At 39.5% G+C, this 12,706-nt stretch overlaps 1 protein-coding gene across 8 annotated transcripts; it reads right to left on the bottom strand.

Moving 5' to 3' along the window:
• Nucleotides 1-1,214: 1,214 nt before the first annotated feature.
• LOC106093445 (nicotinamide/nicotinic acid mononucleotide adenylyltransferase 1) lies at nt 1,215-11,287 on the bottom strand. 8 transcript variants are annotated; one of them, XM_013260494.2, is made up of 7 exons: nt 11,126-11,287; nt 10,810-11,022; nt 10,344-10,750; nt 6,398-6,499; nt 6,083-6,234; nt 1,518-1,902; nt 1,215-1,448 (listed from the first exon to the last, which is right to left on the bottom strand). In XM_013260494.2, exons 2-7 carry the CDS (start codon nt 10,913-10,915, stop codon nt 1,413-1,415), a joined length of 1,188 nt encoding a protein of 395 aa, XP_013115948.1. In that variant the 5' UTR covers nt 10,916-11,022; nt 11,126-11,287; the 3' UTR covers nt 1,215-1,412. The 8 variants fall into 8 exon arrangements, 5 of the variants coding, with proteins under 5 accessions (XP_013115948.1, XP_013115950.1, XP_013115949.1 ...); XM_013260496.2 differs by having other exon boundaries at nt 1,518-1,695; XM_013260495.2 differs by having other exon boundaries at nt 11,241-11,285.
• Nucleotides 11,288-12,706: the final 1,419 nt, after the last annotated feature.

Here is a 12,706-nt window from a genome sequence, read left to right as displayed (position 1 = left end):
AAGTTTTTCTTATGTTTCTCCACGATATACAGGTCATCAGCATAGATGACATGTTTGAAATGCTTTTGGTTGCAAATTATTCGGTTTGGTTTTTCAGTTGCAATCTGAAATAATATTACGGACAAAGGAGATCCTTGGTGAATGTCGTTGTGCAAAGGCTTTATAGGAGAGTATATGTTGTTTTCCTTTACCCATATTTTCCGTATGGATCCCGATCCGGTCAAAAGCCTTATCGAAATCGACTGATAAGACAGAATGATGACATCCGTGCGATTATATGCTTGCAGCTTGCAAAACACCCCTAGATCAGACATATTTACCGACCATGGCAATATGGGACTGAAATGAAAGGTATTTGCGAGTAGAATACGAATCTAATATCCAAATGTGGGACCAAGTGTTTGTGGGGCCGCCCCTCCCCCAAATAAGACTTATTTACTGATAATGGCAACATGGGCTCAAATAAAAGATATTTGTGTGTAAAATACGAATCTGATATCCAAATGTGGGACTAATTCTTTTTAAGAATGGAGTACATCTAAAATCCAAACTTAAATGCCCCTAACCCTCCAAGCGAATTCATAGACCAATAAAAATCATATGGGATTCAGACAAAGGCATCTATATTGTAGTACTGTTAGTCAAGCGATATACATATACTATTTTCGTAGCATGGTATTTCGCTAAACACTCTTTAAATGTCGAAAATACATATTAAAAGGGTATTTTGTATTCCATATGAAGTAATAGAAGGCGCAGCGGAACGGGCCCGGTTCAGCTAGTGACATATATAAAGTTAAATTTAACAATAAACCACAGAATAATTTGCTAAAATGGTAAACTGAAGGAAAACAATAACTTAAGCTAAAAAAAGAATTTTTACATACTCTGGCATAATATTGGGTTGCCCAAAAAGTAATTGCGGATTTTTTAAAAGAAAGTTAATGCATTTTTAATAAAACTTAGAATGAACTTTAATCAAATACACTTTTTTTACACTTTTTTTCTAAAGCAAGCTAAAAGTAACAGCTGATAACTGACAGATGAAAGAAAGAAGGGTCACAAGCTGTGAAAAACATTGTCAACGCCGACTATATGAAAAATCCGCAATTACTTTTTGGGCAACCCAATAGCTCTTTTCCGCATCCATAGTGCTTTGGTGTCAAATTGTTTTGAGGAAATTTCTTTGCTTGTCGAAAAATAACACGCAAATATTGCATTGGAGAGTAATAAATAAATGTCATTTGTATATATTCTCAATAAATGTTTGTAAATTATTTTGTTAAGTGCACATTTAATATGGATTATATCATAAATAGTTAAGGTATTGTGTTTCCTTTACATGGAATAGCGTTTCTTCTTCTGGACCACTATTGGAATGCTTTCTAGCCTTCAAATGCTGTCCTTCTATCTTAGACATCAGCCATTTTAAATTTTTTGCTTTGCATCTGAAAACAAACAAATCAAAAAATCATTAAACCAACATGCATAGTTGGCTCATATCTCATATTGCCTACCTCATCTTCATCGAAAATCTCAGTAACACCATACTCATTGGTTACGACTTGCACTGCTTGCCCTGGACCAGATGGTTTCTTCTTAGTGGTATGACCACCCAACAGTTTATTGATTACCCCACTGCCTTTGGAATCGCCACAACAGAAGACATTGGGTTTACGGTTATCTAAATTATTTCTGGGCATTATAATTTTAGCTGTAGAAAAATCTGTCTCATCCATATATTCTTCTTTGTTAGTAACAACATCACCATCATCATCGTCATCATCCACATCAGAGGGTGTGGTCTCATTTGATGATGTTTGCATATTCGTTTGATGATTATTGTAAGCGATATTAAGGAAATTCTGCTTGGGAGGTCTTGTTAAGGATGTTATATACTTACTACAGGTTCCACAGGTCAATTAGCATGCATTGAGCATATGATTGAGGGAATAGGGGAATTTACAAAAGTATTTAATAATGTTTCTCCTCAAATGCACATCACAAAACATAATTAAAAAAAACGAAACCAATTGTGTTGAAGCAAACAAATTAAGGTGTAGTTGAAACAGATCTGCAGCTTAATCCTGCCTAAAGACTAATAGCCATTACCACGTACCATTAAGAAACAAAAAAGAACTGCTCTTATATCAGAGAATACTGGTCCCCATATGCTAGACATATCCTTGAATTTATACTCACAATATTGACGACGAATTTATGATTTATAAGGATTTCCAAGGTATGAGCCAAAAATATTTTTTTTTTTTTAATTTGATATGGTTGAAGCCTGGTAAGGACCCGAGTAAAAGAGTCGTCCATACCGAGCTCCCTTCTCTTACTAGTAGCCAAAACGCTTGAGGGACTTCTCTTCAGAGCCTCGTTAGAGAATTTCCATTCGCCTAGCATCTGCATGAATTTCGAAGAAGACTGCATAGCACGACAACTTCTTTGCATTCCATCGCCGCTCACATTAGCCGTGGCTTCAATCAGCGCAGCCCATGTGATAGGACGGTCCTCGAGGCAATGGACCTATCGAAAGCATCCAACACAAATTATCTGTGTGTTCGCCAGTCATTTGAAAAATTAAGGGATAAGAAGTCGAAGCACCGTAGAGTGAAACAGGGTGTTCCCCAAGGCGTGGTGATATCTCCTGCACAGTATAACGCCTACCTATCCTCCATTCAACCACCTCCAGATGACATAGATATCGTATCATATGCGGACAATGGCATCAGTCCCCCACCCATTGTTGACATCTGCGATAGGTTTAATAATCTACCTCAACAAACTTGCCGCTTAATTCGCTGCCAGAGATCTGATGATATCTGCTACCAAATTGTCAGCCACAATGTTCACTACATACACGCATTTGATGGGTAAGGAGCTGAATGTGGTAGTCGCTGGAGTGGGTAACGATTCCGAACATCAAGATTCCCAAAGTATTTGGTGTCACACTTGACAGCTCTTACACATTCTCCTTATATGCCACAGCAATTTGCGATAAGGTCAGCTATAGAAAGTGATCAAGTCACTTGCCGGCAGCACTTGGGGTGCTGACAAAGTCTTGACGACCAGGTGCAAAGCAATTGGCCAGTCAGTGCTAAATTATGTAGCGCCAGCGTCAACTATGTGATACGCAGTGGAACAATATTCAGATCTGTCAGAATGACGAAACCCTAACATAGTCACAGAATTCCTACATCTGAATATTCAACAGAACCAAGCAGAGAAAAGATAAAACACAATACACTGCTACAACAACAACAAGACAATTTTCCATAGAAATGAAGCTGCACACAGCGTGTGCACATTTTGCTACACTTCATGAACATGAAGGTATCAATCCCATGGCAGCCGGTGACCCGATAAAAACCTTCATCGGCAAAGGACGCCGCCTCAGTATACAACACACTGCTACAACATCAACCAATCCCATGGCAGCCGGTTGTATGTACCGGATTGACCCGATGAATTCCTTCATCGGCAAGGGCTGCCGCCTCAGTGTACCACACACTGCTACTACAACAACAACATCAACAACTGAATGGAGGTATCTTAAGAAATTGTAGCTTGCAATATTAAATCTCAATACAGTGATAGCTGCTTATTGCATGTTTTCCCTTCTACCAGACCCACATGTATTTTGGGATTTGAAGAGTCATGTATCTCTATGTATACCTACATCTTTTAAGCCTTTACCCTAAGTGCGCTTCGACTTTGGGCAAAAAGGGAAACGTTGCCCATGCTGAGTAGTTCGATATTATGAGTCGGCAAATCGAAAGCTGTAGCTGTTGCAGCAGTGTCTGTGTTTGAAAAGATCGAAAAGGAATCTGTTGTTGTAGCCACATATTCATATGGAGGTGGCGGTACTCGCCAAGCTCTTGTAGGTAAGCAAGCTCATTCAGGTCGAAAGGACCGATCGCCGTGGGAACAGGTTGCCATTATTTAAAAGCGCCAACAACTCGCCTTGCAACATAGACAATCAGTATTTGTGCAAGAGCCGGTGTCGCACGGCCTCTCACTGAGACTCTGCGCTCGATACCGCTGATTATCCGCGACTGCCGTTGCAGCTACTCTGTATGGAGCAAGGAGCGGTAGCTCCACCTAAGCTTCTCGTGACAACAATGAACACTACACAGATCGAACCTCAATGTTGCAGCTTGTGTGGTGCTCACAGCTATCCCGCGCCGAGAAAGAATCTGTTAAAATGGGTCTGGCAGAGTGTTGAAAGTATTAAAGCTCGAAATACACTGTATACCCGCGCAAACAACGAATGTTGGGAACAACAACGTTGAGAAAGGCAACACCTTTATCTTATTAGGCACCACCACAACCGAAACGAACTACACCAGTTACCTCGGCAGCGCCGTAAACGAAACAAATGACACCAGTTTTGAAATAAAACAAAAGATAATAGTGGCTAACAGACAGACATAAATCACACTATAAAAGACACAGATACTGCTCGTGCTGTTGTATTGATCCGAAGCATGGGATCAGACGAGGGAGTTCTTAGAGTCTTTGTGAAAAAGATCCTTCGTAAAATATATGGACCTGTATGCGTTGATGGAGAATGCAGGCGTCGTATGAACCACCTGCTGTATGAGCTGGATGACTACGATAGCATAGCTAAACGCCTGAATAGGACATGTTGTCAGAATGATTGAAGAACTCCAACTAAGATATCTTTTGAAGACCACTATAAAGGAAAATAGAAAAGGCAAGACCAAAACACCAATGAAAAGATTAAGTACAGAAAGATATCTGGAAACTCGAGGCGATTGGAAATCTATTCTACGTTCGGTTAGTGGAATAAATGTTCGGAAACGGCCTCCTAAGTAATATTGGCTATTGATTGCTACTATTGCTACACGAGCTGTGCGATCTATAGGACGACATTGGCATCATAAAAATAATACAACGGCTGCGTTGTCAGAATGAATGCGGAACCCCCGCCAAGAAATCTTATGAAAATAGACCTGATGGTAGACGCAGAACCGGTAGACCAAAACTCCGATGGAAAGGCCAAGTGGTGCAAGACATATCCATTTGGCGTGGGTGCTGGAGGGTATAAACGTACTTTACATACCATATTTCGGCCCACTCGGAGAAAAATTAAGTCTTTTTGGTTTTCATGGGAGCTATATCCAAAGCCGAACCGATATGACCCATTTGCTTAGCTTACCCTTACGAATTATTTTTCGCAAAAAAGCATCATGGCCAAAATAGAGTAATTGCTACGAGAGAAGCAATTATGATTTAACATACGATTTGAGAAAGTAGCCGTTGCGTTGAAACTAATTTGCAAATAAAAATACATGCATACATTTAGGCGAAAAATTATTTTTGGGTGGGAGAAAACTTAAGCACAAACGTACACTGAAATCATCAAATTAAAATTTAATTTCGAATCGAAAAAAAGTTTTTATTAAATGAGATAAAACTAAACTCGTAAATAATAATCATATACACATCCAAATGGGTTTCCAAGCAATTGGACGAACACAATGAAATTTGTTTAACTCACACTCCATAAACAATTTCCAGCTGGGGGCTAGGGTATTGGTGCAGTTACTGTTGTTTGTGGTATCAAGGGAGAAATTTTTATTTGGTGAGGTGGCCGCCGTGTTAACGGAGGATGTTTGCAAAACGCTTCTTTTACTTAAATGTGCTGTTAACATTTTGTTGTTTGAATTTTGATTGTCTTGACTTAGATAAGCAGTGCTAGTAGAGGAGGATAGTCGTCAGCTAGAATTTCTTTATGGGTTTTGGTTTTTAGTTTTTGCCCAAAAGAGAAAGAAAAGCAAAATATAATAAACATTTGCATTTTGTAGTAACGAAAATTATAAAAACATTTAACATCAGCAATTTACTGAGTGGCGAAACGAAAGATGTTCAGTGTACGTTTGAGACTTTAATAAAACTACAAAGACGGCAATATAATGTTATATGTACTTATGAATGTATATACAGCCATGACAATGGTTAGTATGCGATTGATGCAATGCTAGGTGAGATGGGTGAAAATGACTGTAAAAACTAAAAAGTGCAGGCTAATGACAAATGTTGTTATACATACGTTTTAGATTGGAAAAGGCCAAACCGCTTGATGTACTCCAAAACTAGGTCGTCGATTAAGTACTTGGCCGATTGTCCTCGACTGAGTAAGCGCCGAATCATGGTAGAGCTTACTTCATTCGAAACCCAATTAGTGACCAAAGTTATATTCCGCTGCAAGAATTTTAGAGAAAAATATATGAATTGGCTCGAAGCATGTACTGCCTTATTCACAAAACTTACTAAATCCTTAAAATAAATAAACATATTTTAAAGCTTCATTAAGTTTTGTGCATGCCGCTGGTGTTAAAGTTTAATTTTGGTTATATGTTCTTACTTGGTATTTTGTTAGAATATCCGATTCAAAAACGAATTTTTCTGCATCCGAGCCACTTCGAGATATGACAACTAGACCGTGGTTGCTTATGATGTCCTCAATCTGCAAGACAATATGAGGCAAATTTATTGGCAAATGTGCGTTATATAAGGTATCCCAAGAAAACGTGTTTATAATATTTCCAATGCAAATTTGCCCATGAACATTTCATTAAGGAACAGGAGCAAACTTCTCACACATCAATGAATGCTGTCCGATTCAATTTTAAGCTCAATGATAAGGAGCCTCCTTTTTAAAACCGACCCCGAACGTTAATAATATTGGATGTAATAAATTTCAAATTTGTTTATGAACATTCCATTAACCAACGTACGCCCGTTGTTCTTTCATATCAATGCGTTCTCCCCGATACAAGTTTAAGCTCAATGATAAGGGACCTTCTTCTTATTGCCGAATCCGAACGCCTTGGCTCAGAGCGACACCAATTAGCAGAGAAGTTTACATGGCTGAATACCTAAGGTAATTAATTACCTCAAAAGAGTTGCGATTTTGGGGTATGGCATACCTATCACTTATTGCTTGTGTCAATAAAGCAAATTTGGTATTTGGGGGGTAAATACATGTTTGATCTTGGATGTAAAGGGTGATTTTTTTGAGGTTAGGATTTTCATGCATTAGTATTTGACAGATCACGTGGGATTTCAGACATGGTGTCAAAGAGAAAGATGCTCAGTATGCTTTGACATTTCATCATGAATAGACTTACTAACGAGCAACGCTTGCAAATCATTGAATTTTATTACCAAAATCAGTGTTCGGTTCGAAATGTGTTCATTCACCGTAACGTTGCGTCCAACAGCATCTTTGAAAAAATACGGTCCAATGATTCCACCAGCGTACAAACCACACCATGCATGGGCAGTTCTTGAACGGCTTCTGGTTGCTCTTCACTCCAAATGCGGCAATTTTGCTTATTTACGTAGCCATTCAACCAGAAATGAGCCTCATCGCTGAACAAAATTTGTCAAAATTTGAACACATTTCGAACCGAACACTGATTTTGGTAATAAAATTCAATGATTTGCAAGCGTTGCTCGTTAGTAAGTCTATTCATGATGAAATGTCAAAGCATACTGAGCATCTTTCTCTTTGACACCATGTCTGAAATCCCACGTGATCTGTCAAATACTAATGCATGAAAATCCTAACCTCAAAAAAATCACCCTTTACTTTATAAGGCATTCAGTTGAATATTATATGGCCTAGAATAGAAATTTGTTGTTGTTGTTGTTGTAGTGGGTTGTGTTCTATCTTTCGTCTGCTTGATTGTGTTGAGTGTCAAGACCCAAGGAACTCTGCGAATAAGGGGTGCGTCCACAGGGATCTGGGTCTGAGTCGAGTGGGTATGGCTAGGCAGTTAAACATGTGACGTGTATCGTGTGGTCCCTGAATACAATCGGGACATACATCTTGCACGTCGGCATCAATCCTTGCTCTGTAGGTGTTGAGGCGGCTGCATCTGCCGGAACGTAATTGAGCTAGAGTTACTCTGGTTTGCCAGGGGAGGTCAATTTCTTCAGGTGCAATGAGAGGCGAGGACTATATTCTGGTAGCCATTTACCGCATCTGCTGCCGTGTCTGTATGAATCTTGTCTAGACCTGCTTGATATGCCGCTTGATCTAGAGGTTCTCTCTTGTAGCGCTGAACCTCACGCTCTAGATCGTGTAGATCTACATTAAGGCTTCTGGGCGGTGGATATCTATCCACAAGATGATGATTTGGATGGTCTCTGCGATAACAGCCCAAAAGGTACTGCTTAGACAGCATGTAGTTATGTCTTCGCACTGGTAGGATCTTTGTCTCCTGATGGAGGTGGTCCACATGAGAACTGAGGAGACAGCCCATCGCAGTTCGTAGGGCAGCATTCTGACAGATCTGAATATTATTCCACTGCATGTCACAGGGCTGATGACACCACACAGGCGCTGCATAGCTTACCACAGACCGGCCAATTACTTACTTACGTGGTCAACAAGATTTCTTTGTCAGCACCCCAAGTGCTGCCGGCAAGTGATTTGAGGACCTTGTTTCTACTTTTAACTTTATCGCAATTTGCTGTGGCATGTGGGGAGAATGTGTAAGAGCTGTCAAATGTGACGCCAAGAATTTGGGACACTTGACGGTCGGACTCATTTCTCCATCGACCATCACAGTCAGCTCAGTATTCACCTCACGCGTATTTTCATTCATTCATTCATTTTTATTAATCAAACATTGATAGATTGGAACACTGTCAGGTTTTTACAATACAAAAATCAATACTAAAATCTAATATAATACTATCACTAAAATAAATAACTAACAAATTTTTAAAATGTAAAAAAAAAAATTGTTTTAAAAAAAAATAGTAACATAGTCTTACGCAAAATTATCCGTTCAAACACCAAGAAAAAGCAACAAAAGTGAGATATTATTTGTGGTGAATAATGTTGCCGAAGATTTGGTGGCAGATATCTTCAGATTTCTCGCAGCGAAATATGAGGCAAGTTCATTGAGGTAAACAATGTGTGGGTTCTGATGCCATGATCGTACAATCGTTCGCATATGATACGTTCGCATATGATGCTCGGCCAATGGAAATCCTCCTACGAGGCTCGGGAGGAGTAATGCCTCAAGCGTTGTTGTTGTAGCAGTGTGTTGTACACTGATGCGGCAGCCCTTGCCTATGAATGACTCCATCGGGTCAATCCGGTACGTACAACCGGGTGCCATGGGATTGGTAGTTGTCTCAAGCGTCTTTGCTACTGGTGAGAGAAGGGAGATCGGGCTGTACGACTCTCCCGAACTCGGGTCCTTTCCACGCTTCAGTAGCAGGATCACTCCATTTTCCAGACATCGGGAACTATAAGAGTTGTTGTTGTAGCAGTGTGTTATACACTGAAGCGGTAGCCCTTGCCGATGAAGAACTCTATCAGGTCAATCCGGCACGTACAACCGGCTACCATGGGATGGACTATAAGAATGTTCAAAAGCAGGTTGAGGAGAGTAGTAAGGCACTCAACTCCAGGTAAATCCAGACTCTTCAACATCAATGTGGAGATTTCGTCGGGTCCCAACGCCTTGGATGATTTGGCGCCACGTATGACATTCGTTCCTTCGCCCACGGTAAATTGTAATGGCTGTCCATCGGCGCGGAGACCACGGATATGGCGAATAGCTCTCCTCCTTGCCGTCACTCTCGGGTTGCACAATAAATAGACGGTTTAAAAACCTCACGCATCTCTTCGGATCAGTCCCGGTTACGTCGATAAAAGTGACTGAGGTCCTGTCATCCCAGAGTGACTTAACAGTAGACCACAGCTTGCCTAAACCGGTGCCTAAGTTACATTGCTCCAAGTGTTCCAGCCACAAATTCCGCCTACGTTCGTTGACTACAATGTTTATTTCCAGATTTATTTATTGTCAAAACAATTCTACTCAAAAATTATTTCTACTGTTGGTCCGTCATTTTGTTTAATCAAGGTGGAGATGGCATTTTTTATATAACATGTCACTTTTTTAGCCCAATGACGGATGCAATAAATTCTGATGAAATCGGTTCAAATTTAGGTATAGCTTCCATATATATACCACCCGATTTTTACTTAATACATTGTTGTTACTTAAAATTTTCACGAAAATTGGTATGGAAGTTTTAGTTACCTATCTGAGAGCCACTATTATTCGCCATCGTAATCGGATCAAATGGTCACATGGGACATATGCCGAACACAAAAAATTCGTTTGAAGAGAGAAATCCTTATTCAATACATACGATTTGGCTTAAATCGAAAGAATCTTCACTAACCAATTTGAGAAATGTTCATGCACAAAAATAATTTTTCGATCGATTTACAGCAACAAATTCGTCATCAATACGTTTTTTCTATGATTAAATGTACTTACGTCGTCTTCGGCCCACAACCCGGGTACAGCAAATGACTCGAGCAAATCAGCACCACACAATAGCCTCAATTGTACTGGATCACGACGTTCTCTTAAGACTGGCGGCAGCCATCCTGGTATGTGCTTATCGGTGCCATTCATATTGTCCAAGTCAGGCGAATTTATATAATTATTCATGAAATTCTGATGATACTGTAGAACAGTTTGGGTGCGAGACCAACCATCTTGCATGGTTTCCCACTCTGATAGACGTATCCACGAAGAAGACTGCAATGCCAATTTAACCATGGCGCAACGATGTTTGCCCGGAGCCAATCCTTTTTTGCCGTAGGCGTCATGCGTTGGCGAAACAATGCCACCAATGACCTTGTGTGTGCCCTGCATTTCAAAATGATCTTTAGCTATTTCTGCATGGAAAGATGAGAAAGTCATAGAAAGTCATCATATCAGTTCATTCGTTACTTACCAAACATTCGCAGGTGCATAGGAGTTGGTGGACTAAACGAACCACACGCAATTAGCACTATTCTAGGTAACAAACGATTCGAGGTCTCTTCCAATATAGCCGACATAATGGACTTGGATTCCTATTAGCTATTGTTATATAAATAAGTTATGAACTATCATATATCTTTCTCTCCAGCTTCTACCAGCGTCCCGTATCAATGAATTCCGTCCTCTGAAAAAAAACAAGCTGGTGAAATTCTGCCACTGCGCAAAACATATGTAATTTGTTTATACAAATTCACAAATTTTTAATGAACAATAAAAAAAATTAATACGTTTTTAAATCTCTTTTAGTCCCAGAATATTGTGGACCAATTTATGAATGCTGTTGTAAAACCAAACAAGTCCAATACATTTATTCTACGAATATATTAAAAATAATCTTATTACTAATTGCCATTTTTTCGTAGACTTCAGAGAGCGCAAGGAAATAAATAGCAATCATATGTTGCAATCAAACAACCCTACCCATGCAAAAGCTTCAGTCTCAGAAACTCAGCTGATAATGAAGTAATTCACTGAACATATCACATGTCCGTTGCAATTCAAAACGGAAACTTATAAATAATGGAACGCCATAAAGAAGGTTCACATATAAAGATTGTGTGAACAACAAAACGGCTTCAATCAACACATTCAATTGTTCAACAATTTCTCGCATGGCTGAATATTTAACGGTTGTCTCAAACGAAGTTGTTAACAGCAAATCAATTAAAGGTGGTCTCATTTGTACAACAACCACAAATCACATGGTGCAATCCGCCACCTTGTCATCATGCTAATCGGCGTTTTGCCAACACACACAAAGAAATTTGTGCGTGTGTGTATACATGTGCAGAAAGTTTCCTTAGATAAGCAGAGGATATGCGAGAAAGAAAAAAAAAAGAGTGCAAACAAAAATCTGTCATCTCAATGCAGTCAAACCTGGCCGTCTGTTAACAGCTGTTCGCATGAGACCACCTCTTTAAATCCACCTTGACAACCGGCCAGGATTCACTAACAGAAGGTTAGGTCACTTGCGAAAACATAAAGTGGATAATCCCCATGAACATCATTAAAGATGTCATATCTGCCTATTGAAATTGTCATAAAATAGGAGAAAGCGTAAACAAAGTATGCATGTAAAAAGAGACAAGTTAACATCCTCAATGCCAAAAATTAAAAAAAAAAATTGTATGCCGGCTGATAGCTTGGCTTAACCCTATTCAGTGAACTCTGCACTTGTATAAAAATAATAAGGCCAAAAGCACAACACTTTCGCAATCTTTATTACTTCGTGCAGATTTTTTGCAATAGCTTGTTACGAAAGAAACATTTGTCTTTTCAAGTTTTTTTGCCCGTTAGGGCGAGATCATTTAATTTTACAATTTTTGTTTGTTTCTCTTTCGAGACGAGCTGAATGATCGAAGATGCAAATGGAAAAGGAAAGCCAAAGGTAGCAACACACACCAACCACTATGGGATGCGTTTCGTCTTTGGTTAGAAGACTTTTCAACCATATTAGGTGTGATGGCTTCAAGGGCCGTGCGTTGGTATGTTTTATTTAAATCGTATTAATTGCGAAAACGCATCTATGGTACAATTACCACATTAACCAAGCTCGACAACCCTGCTTATTAGCTGTACTTTTTTCCAATGCATTTATTTTTGTGTAATGGCAGACATTCTGTCTGTGTAAATTGCAATTTCTTCCGTACCACACATGATTTTTGTGCACCTGTTGGAAGTTGTATTGATGGCTTCGAACGCTAAGACAACGGCATTGGGTCTCGACGTCGCTCCGTGGTCCCAGGTTCGAATCCTGGCCGAGCTCTGCTGAATTTTAATTTTTTTGTCTTGTTTTTTATTTATTTCAG

This window comes from Stomoxys calcitrans, chromosome 2, assembly GCF_963082655.1.
Source record: "Stomoxys calcitrans chromosome 2, idStoCalc2.1, whole genome shotgun sequence".
In the NCBI taxonomy this organism is placed as follows: domain Eukaryota; kingdom Metazoa; phylum Arthropoda; class Insecta; order Diptera; family Muscidae; genus Stomoxys; species Stomoxys calcitrans.
Note: the sequence above shows the minus strand (reverse complement) of the source record. Positions and strands in the feature narration are given on the sequence as shown.